Below are 14,655 nucleotides of genomic sequence, written 5' to 3' on the forward strand. Positions count from 1 at the left end.
ACATAGTTCTCCGTACAGTGGTTAGGAGGCAACATGATCCAATATTTACTCTGGAAATGAGTCAAACAAGGCAGGAAAACCACCAAGCTATGTCAGTAATTTATTTGTTGGCAAACAACTTTCACTGTTACAACAAATATTAGTTATGAGATCATTCAACTTGGAACCCATACAAAAAATAATAAATAATCGTCAATAATAATCGTAATAATAACCATGGTTCATAATAATTTAAACAAAATCTCAGTGCCACTTCAGCTATCCTCGCCCGAGAGCGGACTCCTTTGCCTCCATGCTTGTTTTTTGCCCGCTATGAACCAATAAACAGATAAATAAATAATTTCTCTCTGGAGGACGTGGAGGGGGCTTGTGGGGGAACACGCGCTACACTTCAGACACTTTATGAAATTTCTTCGCTAAATAAGTAAACGTCGGCTTTTTTCACGTCGGACGGTGCTGCAGTATTTTCACATCGCCAATACACGCACCCACGCACGCGCACCCACGCACGCGCACGCGCGCGCACACACACACACACACACACACACACACACACGTGGTGTCATCATGGTATTTCACAGGTGAGATCTACCCCTCTGTTTGCTCTGTCGTTTTCATTTTTTCTTAAGTTTGTTTTTCGTTCTCAGAATGACATTTATAACTTTCGTTCATCGCTTGGAAGAATACTTGAAATAAGACACCATATGTTGCATATATCCCAGCCTGGCAGGGTTGCCAACAGTTTTGTTTTATTTTATGAAATTATTTAGTGGGTTTGTGTTGTTTGTAGATTAGGACTCAAACGCTGTAATCGATTATATGTTCCCAATTCCTGGAATGGGTGAAAAACTGTCCGATGCATCCTGTTGAATATTCCTCTGATCATGATGATTTTTATCCATTCATTGTCCGTCCCCCTAGTCCCCCCCCCCCCCCCAATCCCAACCCACCCCACCAACCCCACACCCACCCCCCACCATTCAGTTTTAAATCTACACAGTGGTAAAAAATATATATAGTTACAATTACATTTTTTTTTTTTTTTCAAAATATAAGTGAAAGTGGCATTGCTATTAATAGGACCAGCATGTAGGAATGTGTGTGTGTGTGTGTGTGTGTGTGTGTGTGTGTGTGTGTTAGGTGCTGTAGGTCTCAGAGAGGGTGTCATGGGAGATTGTTCCGAGCTTGTTCTGTGAAACCATAGAACGTAACGTTACATAGCAGGTCAGTTCCACAGACAAGAATTCCCAACTGAAAAAAGACAAAAAAAACAAATCCAAACAATAATATTAATAATCATAATCATTAAAAAAAAAGATGACTTGGTCATACGCAATATTTGTATCTGTATCTGTATTCTGTACAACACATAGAAATTGATAATCATCTTAACAAATGGAAAAAAAAAGGTTACCGACGAAAAACAAAAATGTTCTTTTTTTTTTTTTTTTTTTTTTTTCCCCCTCCTATTTCTCGATTCAGTCCCATCGTTATATGATCGTCCTCCTTTTGTTTTGTTTTTCGGTAAAATACACGGTAGCCGAAGTCACTACAACTTGCAGGAATGTTAACACCAGCCCAGACTAGAGTCCAGAGTTCAGCGGATATGAACAGGAAGAGAAGTTTGAACATCAGCGTGATATGGTTATAAGTTCGGTGGTCTAATAAAATAGTCTTTTTGGGGGAAGGGGATAAGTGTTCGATGGCGTATATCATACATACTCCACTTGATTGGCATACAGCGGAGGCGACGGTTCACATTGAGACCCACGGCAAACGATGTCCGTTTTTATGTTTTTTTTTTACCCTTTGGAAAGGAAGTGACATCATCCCGGTAAAAGTCTTGAAGAGTGAGACGGACAAACGGAGCTCATTAGTCGAGGGGGAAGCTGTGGTGGTAGAAGTGGTGACTAGAAGCTATGATCCGCTAGAGGTCTATATTTGGAAACTTGTGGAGCTATGGTCAATCGAAGAAACGTTCCAGATAGAAGTAACAAGTTGGGGGTAAAATTACACATCCCTCCCCGTCTTCCCCGCCCCCCGTATCAGGTGATAGTCACATCAAACGTTTTTTGGAGAACCGCCCCTATCAGTTCTTCCCCGTTTATGAAACAAAAAGATGTCATCCCTGCTTTAATTTGATCAGTTGATAGCCCATACATATTGTCACGAACCCGACAGAATAATAGCACAAAGTACGTCAGCGCAGGGGGGCGTTCCAAGCCTGGTCTGTCCACCAACAACATAGAAAGAACTTCATTGGAGTTTTTCGGGGAGGGTGGGCCGGGGGGGAGGAGGGACAGGAGTCTCAGGGTCGGCTCTATAGACTGGTGACCAGATGGGAAGGATCTACAGGCGGCTCCTCGGGTGACGAATCTGAATCCTCCTTGTTGGCGGGCACCATGTATCCGTCGCTGCCGCCCCGCCCCATGTGGTAGTAGCTCTGCAGCTCATGCAGGTGGTTCCTGGAGCCCAGGTTGGGCATGCTCTTGTAGTAGACGTCGTCCAATTCCGGGGCTGTGGCGCTTTTGCAGGGCTGCAGCTCGCCCGAGCTGTCCTCCTCACCGTCGGTCAGGCCGTTGATCCGGGCGTCGGGCGGGTCCGTCAGCACCGGCATGCTGGTGTACAGTGAGTCTCTCTGGCCAGGCGAGTGTGTGTGCTCGTCTCCGTGCTCGTTGGTCAGCAGGGGGAAGAAGCTTTCACTGGTCTCCTGGGGGATGCGGCGTGGCCGGGAGAAGCTGTGGGGCGGCGGCGGGGGCGGCGGGTGGCTGTCGGGCGGAGGGGGTCGCGGCGGCAGCAGTGGGGCATTGGACTCCTCCCGGATTATCTCCAAGCCCAGGTTCTCCTCGTGGGGGAAGGCTGCCGGGTTGTCCAGGGCCATGGGGCCGTTGTCCTCCTTGCTGCTGCCCAGGCCGCCACTGCTGCTGCTGCTGCTGCTGCTGCTGCCACCAACCATCCCACCTGTATTAACAAAGCTTAGAGGTTTCAAGAGGTCTGAACCTATCTCAGGGTTAAATTCAATACTTTTCAAGACCTTTAAGACTGTCTTTGGACAAAGACACTCTCTCTTCAATAGTTCAGAGGTAAGTATTAAGTAGGGAATAGGGTATGTAGGGTAGAATAGGGTAAGTAACTAGATGAATCTAAGAATCCTACTATTTAACAGTTTCCATGAGGTCAGATAGGAAGGTAAGTTATTTGGTGCTGGAATAAATCTAACCGGTACTTCAGACCAGTGGGAACATGAAGCTGAGTGTAAAGTGAGCTGGGTTCATCTAGAACAGGTAGGTGTAGCAGGTAAATAAGGTTCAGCGGTGGGTTCAGGGTTACATGACCAGAAGGCCTAAAAGTGAAATTGACTCATATTTAGACATTCCAATGACCTGCAGACCTCCTGGATTTACTTGAGACAGCTTTTCTGGACTTAGCCGAACCAGACGGTACGACCTCTTGACGTGCTCACCTCCATTGGCCAGGCTGCTGTTGACCAGCTTGTTCATCAGATTGTGGTTGCGCTCGGTGGTGGACCTCTCGTGGTTGTTGAGGTAGGAGGGGATGTAGTTGGAGGTGAGCTCCTTGAGGATCTTCTTTTCCAGGGTGGTCTCCTTGTGGTTGCTGTGCGTTCCGTAGCCCCCGCTGCGGTCCAAGATCTGGACGCAGTCGCTCAGGTACTCGCTGCTGGCCATGCTGTAATTGTTGCCGTGGTTACCGTTGAGGGGAAGCGTATCCATGACACTGGAGTCCCTTGCGTTGTTCAGCATGCTCTCTGCAAAACGAACGGGCGAAATACCAACTCTTAATGACGATAAATAAAACCAATTATTTTAAAGAGATATGTCACAATGCAGATGCTAATTTATAATTATAATGAAGTTGTGGAGTGTGAATTTTAAAGTGATCTAATGAGGAATCAAAATTTCCAGGGAGGTAAAAATGCTTAAGGCATCAATTTATTAATTCAAGGAAATACAGTTTTTTCTCATTGGCCGCTGACACCAAAGACAAATTAATGGGTTTTTTTGAATTAAGATACATATAATTTGGCGGAAAGCAGCTAATATTAACTGCCTAGGTGTAATATTTATGGAGGAAATTATGAAAAAAAAAGGGCAGAGTGGATCCACAATATTTCAGAATGATTAAAAAACGAAATGTTGATATGTTGTAATCAGTGTGAGAAACTGATTACCATGGCCAGCTGTATTTAAAGGAACTACTAATGAACTGTGATGTGAGTTTCTGGCTGCCGTGGCCGAAAGCCACACGAAACCAATGTTTGGCTTTAGATGCGGCTGACATTGTCTTTAGCACAGCGCTTTGGTGTCAGGGAGTGGAGGAAAAATACACAAAGTCAATGGTATTGAATGAGTGGAATATTAGATTCGCCCGTACTTGTGTCTCGGTAGGGTGCTACAGGGACAGCGTGAAGGAGAACAGAGAAAAGAGACGCAAACATATGAATTTACAAACTGAGAAAGACAAGTTTCACCCACTACACCAGCAGTGCTTCTCAAACGTCTTACAGTGACCTTTGGGGGACGGATATTTTTTTCAAGGACAACAAGCAACAACGAGTCAAAACATTGGATAAACTAAAGGACAAACTTGGCAAAGTCTGACTTTAATGGAAGCACTGGGTTTTTTCACTGAACAGGGAGTGTACTGGTTCACAAGTTGACGTAGTCATAGTTTTATTATGCTGAAACCTTAAAAACATGAAACTTTCACACAAAAAAAAAAATCTATTTTCAGGAATTTGTTTGTGGACCGCCTGTACACTTCCCATGGATCCCTGGGGATCCGAAGACCCTGGTTTGAGAAGCACTGCAACAGCACTACAACCATCAACGGCATGATAAATATAGACATGGAGATATGTGTTAAAGCTAAAAACAACATAAGAATATTGTGTCATGGACTGATTTGGTGTCCTGTAGAGAACACGTTTACTTGTTCCCAACTAATCGCCATTTATCAAAGCCAACATTAAGGGGAACCATAAATAGGACACGGGGCTCTCAGATTACTTCTCAAACACAGTGGGCATGCATATGCAGTGGCACCAGCAATGCAAAAGTCCCAAACGGCACATTTGAAAACACCATTCGGCGTGCACGGGACATGAAATGGAACAGTCAAACAAGAATGTGCACGTGTTTCACGGCTCCCGGGTGACTTATAAAAGATATGTTGAATGTGTGTCCGCCAAAATTTACCTCCACATTATGTTATAAACCTGCACGTGAACCCGGTCACTATTTTGATAAATCATCAAAGGAATGTTCGCTGGAACTGCCCAGTGTGTATCCTGCATGAAATACGCTCGCGTTGAGATTGACTGCATCACCCGGGAGCCATAGCAAGCCTACATCAGATGCGGAATACATTCCAGAATAAAGAGAAGCATGCATCCCTAATATAAGAGTAAGTAAACAAGAAAGTTAAAAAATATATATATACACTATCCCTCTCCTTAACATTGTGGAAATCCGTGTTCAATTCAAAAGAGCCATGCAATTACTGAGGAGAAGCCGCATGCGATCAAAGGAAACGCGCTTTAATTACTGACATAAAAGCAACACAATTTCACAATTAAACCAATAAACAGCAGCGGTGGGAATAGAAGTGAGCTCCAAAAAGGAAGTGTGGTGGGGTTGTAGGAAGATCCTGGCGCACCTTGGGTGTTGTACATGCCCACGGCCGGGTTGTTATAGACTGCCGAGTCCCCCAGGAGAGTGTTATAAGGGTTGTTAGTACCATGAGGACGAAGAAGAGCATTAGTTATAAGATGGTTAGCCATGGCTCCTGGTACAGGCAGATAGAGAGAGAGAGAGAGAGGGAGAGAGAGAGAGAGAGAGAGAGAGAGAGAGAGAGAGAGATCGAAGTTGTTGGTCGAAGGAGCGAGAGAGGGCGTGGAGCGAGGAGAGTGGAGGTAAGCGAGCAAGAGAGAAAAATGGAGAGAGAGAGAGAGAGAGAGAGAGAGAGAGAGAAGGAGTGAGAGAGAGAAGGGAGCGGAGTGAGAGGGAGTGTGAGTGTGTGGGGGAAGAGAGAGAGGGAGAAGACATGTAAATCCAACAAACCGACACCCAGTCTGAAGCGCGAGTCTAAGCGAGTCATCATCAGCGTATGAGAGATTAAAGGACTGAGAGAACTACAGAGAGAAAGAAAAAGAGAGAGAGAATAAAGTAGCTTGTACAGCTCAGAGCAGTAAAGTATGTGGACAAGCCCGATAGGAGGATGGTTTATGGACGTGGGCGCGGGGGGCCACGAAAAGTATTTTTCAGTGCATTTTCTCTCAGAGACAAATCACGTACAGTCCGACATTGCAGCGGCTACTGTACGTTGGTTCCTCTGCAGCTCTGGCATGGCTCTCCATCAAACACACTAATTCCAGCCCTCAACACATTCAGGGTGTCTCCATGTCAGCATGCTTTGTTCTGGTCCAACATGCTAATTTGCCTCCAGACGATGAGACCTCCATTCTGCTTCGCCGCGTGGACGCGGCGGAGCAGAAGTGTCGGGATTACAAATGGCCCGGTTCTCGGGACCCGCCAATTTACTGACGACAGTAAAGAGCCGGCCCTTGAACCGGCCGATTCCAATCCTCGAGCGGCCAATTCTTCGGACGGCCGAGGCGCCTCTGGAGCCGCCGAAATGTTTGGATTAGACATTTATGGATAAGTCCATAAATGTCCTGGTGTCCGTAGCGTAAACTTGCTGCCGCCCGGTTCCACAGCAGCCCCCCGATTTGTTTGCGTCCTCCCCTGTATGGCTTGGTGCCTCTGTGTTGTACTGTCGGCCGCTTTAAGCGATGTGGACGGTTCAGAATGGAATGCACAGTTTAATTGGATGCCATCGTTGGAAAAAAAAAAAAACCCAAACCTACAAAGGTAGACGTTGGCCGATCTTGGCGCTCGAGGGGCTCTTTGAAAAGCACAACCCCCTACCACAGAGTGTACACACTCTAAAGTGTGTGTTGTTCAGTATCTATATTTAGTGTGCCGCCGCCTAAGTATGCACTCTTATCGCCGCTTGGAAAAATATTGCTGTTTTGGGGTTTTATGCGGTAACAGTCGCTGCTTTCTCAGAGCGAGAGAGAGAGAGAGAGAGAGAGAGAGAGAGAGACAGATATCTCTGCATGCCACCTCGCCTCGAACGACCATTTATAGAATGGGGTTGGAGCGAAAGAAAGCGGGGAAAAAAAAGTTAACCGCCGCCGAAAAAGGATTTCTTTTTTTTTTCCGGGCACATCACAAAAGCTACTCTTATTTTCCCGCTCGATGGAATGGAGAGAAAACGGAGGAGTTTCAATTTAAAACGACGAATCAATTGAATCAAACACCAATCTGAACACCGGATTCATTCCATCGCAACCTTGTTACACATTACTTGGTCTGTCTAAATGGGCTGGCTTGCGATTTAAAATGTAAGGCGGGAGAGGGAGAGAGGTGGAGGGCTGCGGGGGGAGGTGGGGGGCTTCAGCCTGCCCTTCTAAGTGTGTGATAATTCAGGCGCTGACACACAGCGTGTCTGCTTTAGCATCAATCTGTCATGCTAACAGCTTATTAGTGGCCTGAAGGAAACAGGCCACACCTCGATTTAGCGGGTGAAGGATGGCACAGTTTGTGTGTTTCCGTGTGTGTGTGTGTGTGTGTGAGAGAGAGAGAGAGTATGATGGTGACATCGACTTGTAGGTCTGAATACATTTTGATTGTCTGTCCTCCGACAGAGTGTGTGTGTGTGTGTGTGTGTGTTTGTGTGGGTGTGTGTGTGTGTTTGTGTGTGTGTGTGTGTGTGTGTGAGAGAGAGCGTGTTTTGTTTGAAGTCACCATTTTGGTTTCTCTGTCCTCATTATGCAATCCTTCAGACCGCCATTGATCCTCACTCGACGTTGCATGACATTTCTGTTGCTCGGTTACGCTGGGCGGCCTCCAGTACAACAACTTAACTGGTGTAGGATCATTTGCATAGAGCAGTGATTCTCAACCTTTTTCATATCGAGGACCCTCAATTTGATAGGCAATAGGCCACGGACCCCATTTGATTTATCTCTGGGATCTGCCAAAATTTTTATTGTGAGATGCAATTTAGTACAAAGCTCCACATCTGTCTAGAGTATACTGTAGTTATGGAGATAGGAGTGAACCTGGGACCAAATCATGAATGTACGTTCTGTAGTGGTGCTAACTTCTTGTAAATGATAGTGAAGATTTTGCTGGGGGACCCCCAGGGACCGGAAGGGGAAGGATTTGAAGATGGGGTCAGAAGAGACGCATGTTCCCAAACTCGCAGGTGGAAAACACAGTTCAGCCTTTGAGCCTCGTATTAGAAATCGACGATTCTGAGCTTTGTGACGGCCGGAGCGCGGGCCGTCGCGCTCCCGTCCTTTCTCGGCACTTTGAACCGTGTCCAAGCCGACTAAATCATTCGCTGTTCATCCCTCTCCGCCGCGCGTTAAGATACATCTGTGTCAGCGGAGTCGGAGAACGCTATACAACTTCATCTGGAGTGGCGCCCAAATACATCTAATTAATAACCGCGCGTGAATCCAGCGGACCCCTTGTCAATGCGCTTAACTCGGGACTTGTAAACTAAATGGACCTATTTATCCTATCACACTTAAAAGACGACTATCCATAAAAAAAAGAGGGTTTGAAGCGCGCTTGCAGTTTGCCCCAGATTTTCTAAAAGGCCCGGGAAGCGGTTGATGTTTCTGCTTTGACAATAGAGGGCTCCTATCTCACCTTCCTCCTCCGATAGATGTCCCTTGAAGACTCCCCAACAACAAGGAAAGAAAAAAAAAAAGTTCAGATTTGCATTATATTTTCTCCTCTTAGCCCCCGTCCGGGAGGAACGCAATAACACCCTCAGATGTTGAGACTCCTCTCCCTCTCCGCCCGGTTGACAGTATGACGAGCTACGCAGAGAGCCGCGCTACGCCGCTGTCTGACCCGTCGGCTGCTAACAAAGCGGGCGTGGTGACAGTGATGAGGGATGGTTCGGTGTCCCACGGTTACCTCTGTTGAGCGTCGCCGAGCTGTTGATGTCTCCGGTGATGAAGGAAGACTCCTGCTTCCTCACCGTGTCGTTCCACATCCGGCGGATACGACTCTGGAGAGCGGAGAGCAGCCGAAAAGGGAGGTGGGGGGGGGGGGGGGGGGTGACGATGGAGAAGAGGGAGGGAGGAGGGGGTGGATGGACAGAAAGATTGAGGTGACAAAAAAGGGAATGCGGTATGCGGTGAGAAAAGCAATAGCAGAAAAGGGCAGGATGTGTGCAAAAAAGAGGGCCAGAGCAGCGCAGGTGAAGGCCGGAGGAGGAATAATGGAGAGCGAGGACCAGCGGGAGAAACAGAGGATGCCGTCAATCCCGGTTGTGTTGCGTCTCAAAGTTGTATTCAGCATCATCGCGTCGCGCGCGCGCGCTTTGATCTCAGGGTGTCGGCCGTTTCACTTTCAGCAAAACATGCACAATCAATCAATCAATACAGGTTATTGGTTCGCAAACAACAAGCTGTGTAACTTAATTATGTAATAACAACATCATTTTGTAGGAACTGAGCAATAAAGGTCAGTAAATTTGACCTTCACTATGTGATAACACCCACATTTTTCAACAACTCGCCGCATTTCGTAGTAACCTGTTAGATAACGTGTTGGTTATTGCAGTACATATTGTAATAAAGATGTAATAAGTCAAGGCATTATGTAATAACACACTAAAATTGCTTTCTTCATATTCGTCACGCTTTGTAATGCCCTGCAATATGTAATAACCAAGGCATTATACAACAGGTAATTACAAAATGCGGTGTTATTACAAACAGACATGAAACTTTGTGAAATGTGAGACTGTGCACTCAGTTTTGGTGTGTTGTTACATAATGTGTGGAATTATTACATATTCGTAACAATTAATTAAATACACAATAATAAAGTATTGCATTCTTCGTAAGCTGTTACATGATGATGCCGCTGTCACAAGCTACGGAAGAAACCGTTCCACTTCGGAAACATTCATTGAAGAGAAACAGCCTCTGGCATCGTTCTAAGTGATTCCAGTTGGAAGTAAACGTTATTTTGGGACCCTGGTGGTGGTGTGCTCCGGCCTCACCTGAGAGTCTGCTGTGCTGTAGCGTCCAGGTGTGCAGGCAGGTAAGCTCACCTGTGAGCCTGTGGAGTAGCGTCCGGGGGTCCGTGAGGTGGTGGTCTTACTGGAGGAGGAGATGGACGTCTCCACGCTCTTGCCGCTGCAGCAGTGCGTCCGCAGACATTTGCCGTACTCCTTACGCACCTGGACACATCGTGGGGTACACCATTTTTGTTTGGAAATGTCGCCCTTTAATGCACTAATTTAACGATTCTTAACCTTTTTTCAAATCAAGGAACCTCAATTTGTTCTGCATTAAGCCCTGTACCCCCATCTTTCTGGAGTTCAATGTGATTAAGTCCAAACTTCCATACCTGTCTATACCATCGTCAGAGAGATGACAGTGGAAATATATCAAAATTAATTATTGTAAGTTCTCAAAAGCTGCAAATGTTGTAAAATTAAAGGGGACCGATTAACTCCTATTTACACCTGTAATGGTCTCTGAGGTCCCCAAAACATGTTTTTGAATTGTTTTGCTACTGAAAATACTACTGAGATCATTAATTCGACATGCCTGTAAATCCAGACTGTTCCAAACCGGGCTGTTTCAGTATGTGTATCTTTAATTGTGAATAAGCAGCCGAGCCCATATTTCGGAACCACTGGGGTTGGAGCTTTATTCTGGGGTCAGGTTTACTCAGTAAACTTTCACTGATTTAACCTAATCGGTACACTTAATTGTTTCTGAACAAATTTGAGGCGAGAAATAAGCAACGCGGCTGCTGAATATTAACCCAGATTACATCTACAAGGCCTCATTTAAAAGTTAGTTCCGACTTTGGGTTCCCGTGCCTCAGGCTTGTGGGAGACACGCACACCGCACCGTGATGCATCGGGAATCCTGGAGGTGGGGATTTTTTGTTTCATGTAAACGTTGGAAAAAATAAAATAAAATAAAATAAATAAACACATCTCCAATAAAAACACACTATTTATATCGGTTTTGTTTGGAGAAACCCACAGAGGACGGGATGGAACAGATGACCATATAAAGAAATCCGTGATGAGATGATGTCAGCCCCTGCGAAGAGTAGAAAAAACCTTTGGAAACGGAGCGTTCAGAGCGGCCTGAGGATTTTTTTACACAGCAATTACTTTGTCATTAGTTTACCTCATTATTTGACACTTTAGCCACGTCTAATATGAACATCTGACATTGTAACATTATATTTATGACAGAAAATAAGGAAACTCATAATAGCTCCCCTTTAAATAATGGTGAAGTTTAACAACTTTTGCAGGGGACCCCCCGGAACCTCTTGGGGAACCCTTGGGGGGCCTCGGACCCCAGCTTGAGAGCCACTGCCCTGATTCACAAAGTTTTGACGCAAATGACTCGGGAAATAATTCTGAATCTGATTGCGTTAACTGACAGGGTCGGATGTTTACTGAAACTCCATTTTGGAGAGCGCAATCAGTGAAGCTTCAATTGTCCAACTCCATGTTGTCATTCGCTTATTTTAAAATCACCCTTCGCCATGGTGACGGTATGTGGAATATTGATTATGGGATTAAGTTGATATTATTTTTTTACCATCAACCTGTATGTATAGAAGGTCCAAACGAAATGGAAAAGTTCCACAAGAAGACTTTCTGATAGTCCAACACACTCAACATCTGCATTCAGAGCCCCAATCACGTTAGAACAAATATGGCTGTAATTGCTTTTTAACAAGCTCGGCGGAATGGAGGACGTTTTGTTGCCGCACGGTCTGTTTGAACAGCTGCGCGGAGAGTTTCTCCATGCGTCTTGTGAGAGAAAACGACATGGGGGCCCCCGGCCAAAGAAAACCCCCTCGCCCCTTTTGACATCTCTCAGGATACATGATCCCACGACCTGACGCGTACATGGACTGGAAGTCCATCCATCCACTTTTCCACACAGTCCAGCGTACATACATACTGTCTGAAAACCAACAACTCTAGGAGCTTTTTCCATGGGACCGGCGCCAAGACTAGTTTATCAGACGTTTGATAAATTCTCTCCCCGTGTCCTATACTCTTCTTCTTTTTCTTCCCCACTTCCAGAGAGTGACTGTGTGTGGGAGATTCTATAAAAAAAAAAAAACAACAAAAAAAAACAACTAAATATCATAGGATGCGTAAGCCCTTCCTGGAACCAACATATAACTCAGCCGTGAGACATGACATACTCGCAGGAATACCTCTAATCCTTCATGCCGGCCAACCTCAAAAGACAGATAAGGGTAGAAGTCTTTATAAAGAGGTGGGGAATTTAGGGAGAAGATTGTGTGTGTGTGTGTGTGTTTGTGTTTGAAGAGTGAGAAAGTGGGGAGATTGACAGTTAGAGAGAGCATGAATGAGAATGTTTGTGTCTGTCTGTCTTCGCACTGTGGATCCAGTTGTACCTTCTTCCTGTACTGTACATGTCTGTCTGTCTGTCTCCCTCTCTCCCTCTCTCACCTTCTTCTGCAGGATGCAGTGGAAGATGAAGATGAACATCCCCTGCAGGGAGTTGAAGATGGTGAAGAGGTAGGCCATGATCACGGTGCTCTCGTTGATGTACATCAGGCCGAACGCCCAGGTCAGGCCCAGCAGACACAGCAGGGCTATGGCTCCGATGACCCAGGACCTGGAACGGAGGGATACCGATCAGATCATTTCTTATCAATATGCTATTATCGACACCTCTATAATAGCCACCCTCTATCCTTACAATTCAAAAGTGCTGTGATTCTTTTTCCATATCACAGACCCATCTTTTGATATGCTTTTGGCCATGGACCCCATTTGAAAATATTTGCCTGTGGGACCTCAATGAGAGAAGATTTTTATCGTTCGATATGATTTAGTCCAAACCTCCATACACGATAACAGATCAAACTATGATCACAAACAGTCATTATTGTAAATTCATTGTACATGGAACGTGTTGCTTAAGTCTTGTAAAACCATTTATCTGGGGATCTGAGAGACCCGGAGTCTCACGGAGGACCCTTGGGGTGCCGGGACCCCACGTCGCGAACCACTGCAATAGTATGTGTACAAACTACAGCTCCCGATATCTAGTTGCTCCACATTTTTACATAAACAAATTCAGTCTCAAAAAAGAAATAAATGATGTTGAAATCATCTGACGCCGAATCAGTGCATCCGTTTGTGGAGGAGATGCACCTAACACAGGTGGCAGAATGGGGACAGGTGGATGGGGAAAGGGGGGGAGGGGCTTTTTGGGGGGGGGGGGGGGGGGGGGGGGGGGGGGTAGTGGAAGACGGCTTCTGAAAGCCCATTATTTTAAGAAAAATGAGTGAGAGAGAGGGAGGGGGTCGGATATCACCCACTACACCCACTTCCACCGGCAGAGAGGAGAACATAAGCTAAGTGACGTCTCAAGCAGTCAAGCAGCGCTGCCCTTTCAAGTGGTTGCATTGCTATTACTTACACAGCGGAGGGTGAGAGCGTTTTCGCAGGGAGGAGTGCATCTGCAGGTCCGTCAGCCAAATTGTGCCTATAACAATTTAATGGAACCAAATTGAATATAACTTTTCAAGGACCTGAGCCTCCAATATCGGATAATGCTCAGTGACCGGGGAGTCATAAAAGACAAAATGTCAGAGAGAATTTTTTGATTTTACAAATTTTTTGTTTTGTTGTAATTTCTAATAATCTTCCACTGTTGTGTGTGAATGTACATGTGGGCATGCGAGTGGCTCCGCTGGGCACAAAGTAGAAAGACGTTACAGTCATTATTTATGACATTTCCCCCTAAAGGTCACGGGAATTGGCCCCGGCGGGAAAACCACCGCGATGGCCGGCGGGTTTGATTGGCTGATTGGGTGGTGATCACCTCAACAGAGCGAGGGAGGGGAGGGGGAGAGGGGGAGGGAGGGAGTAGATATCGGGAAAGTAAGGGAGGGAGGACGAGCGAGGAGGAGAGCTGGAGTTCGACGCTGCCCTCCGTGGCACCATTCAGGCGAGACGGACGCCTCAATAAAAAGCTGTCCGCTGACCCCCCCTTCAATAAAGGCTGCACTCCTCCCCGCTCATCCCTCCCCTCCGCCACTCCTCCTCCCCACCACTCCTCCACTCCTCCACCCTCCCTCCAGCTCTGTTTCTTCTCATTCACATCTCGCCATTATAATATTTCAATAGCACATTACTCCTTATAGGTCACAGGGACTCACAAATCACGAATGGTCGGGAAAAATCTATTTTATCGGGCCAGAAAAAGGGGGTGGTGGAGTCTGGTGCACTTAAGGGGTGGAAGCGTGAGTGAGCTAGTGAGTAGGCAGGTTCCACGGAGAGACGACACAGATAGCAACCAATCAAAATGTCAGAGAGAGGGAGAGAGCGACGGAGAGAGCGACAGAGAGCGACAGAGAGAGAGAGAGAGAGAGAGAGAGAGAGAGACACTGGCGCCTCTTACCAGAGCCAATCCACAACAAAGTAGACAACTTAAGATGGCTTGGGGGTCAAAAGAGACAAAAGAAAACAAAAGAAGGGAAAGAAAAAAAGAAAGATAAGACAATGAGCGCGATGACG

At 46.1% G+C, this 14,655-nt stretch overlaps 1 protein-coding gene across 1 annotated transcript in view; it reads right to left on the minus strand.

Annotated features, from left to right (window-relative positions):
- Positions 1-1,001: 1,001 nt before the first annotated feature.
- Positions 1,002-14,655, minus strand: part of adgrl3.1 (adhesion G protein-coupled receptor L3.1) — a 141,038-nt gene continuing 127,384 nt past the window's right edge. The window contains exons 20-24 of the mRNA XM_079999042.1: positions 12,577-12,745; positions 10,114-10,293; positions 9,018-9,111; positions 3,464-3,766; positions 1,002-2,961 (exon numbers count right to left, since the gene is read on the minus strand). Coding sequence (XP_079855168.1) covers positions 2,321-2,961; positions 3,464-3,766; positions 9,018-9,111; positions 10,114-10,293; positions 12,577-12,745 — 1,387 coding nt within the window. The 3' untranslated portion in view covers positions 1,002-2,320. The remainder of the gene's footprint in view (positions 2,962-3,463; positions 3,767-9,017; positions 9,112-10,113; positions 10,294-12,576; positions 12,746-14,655) is intronic.

Source organism: Zeus faber, assembly GCF_960531495.2.
Source record: "Zeus faber genome assembly, chromosome: 4".
Lineage (NCBI taxonomy): Eukaryota > Metazoa > Chordata > Actinopteri > Zeiformes > Zeidae > Zeus > Zeus faber.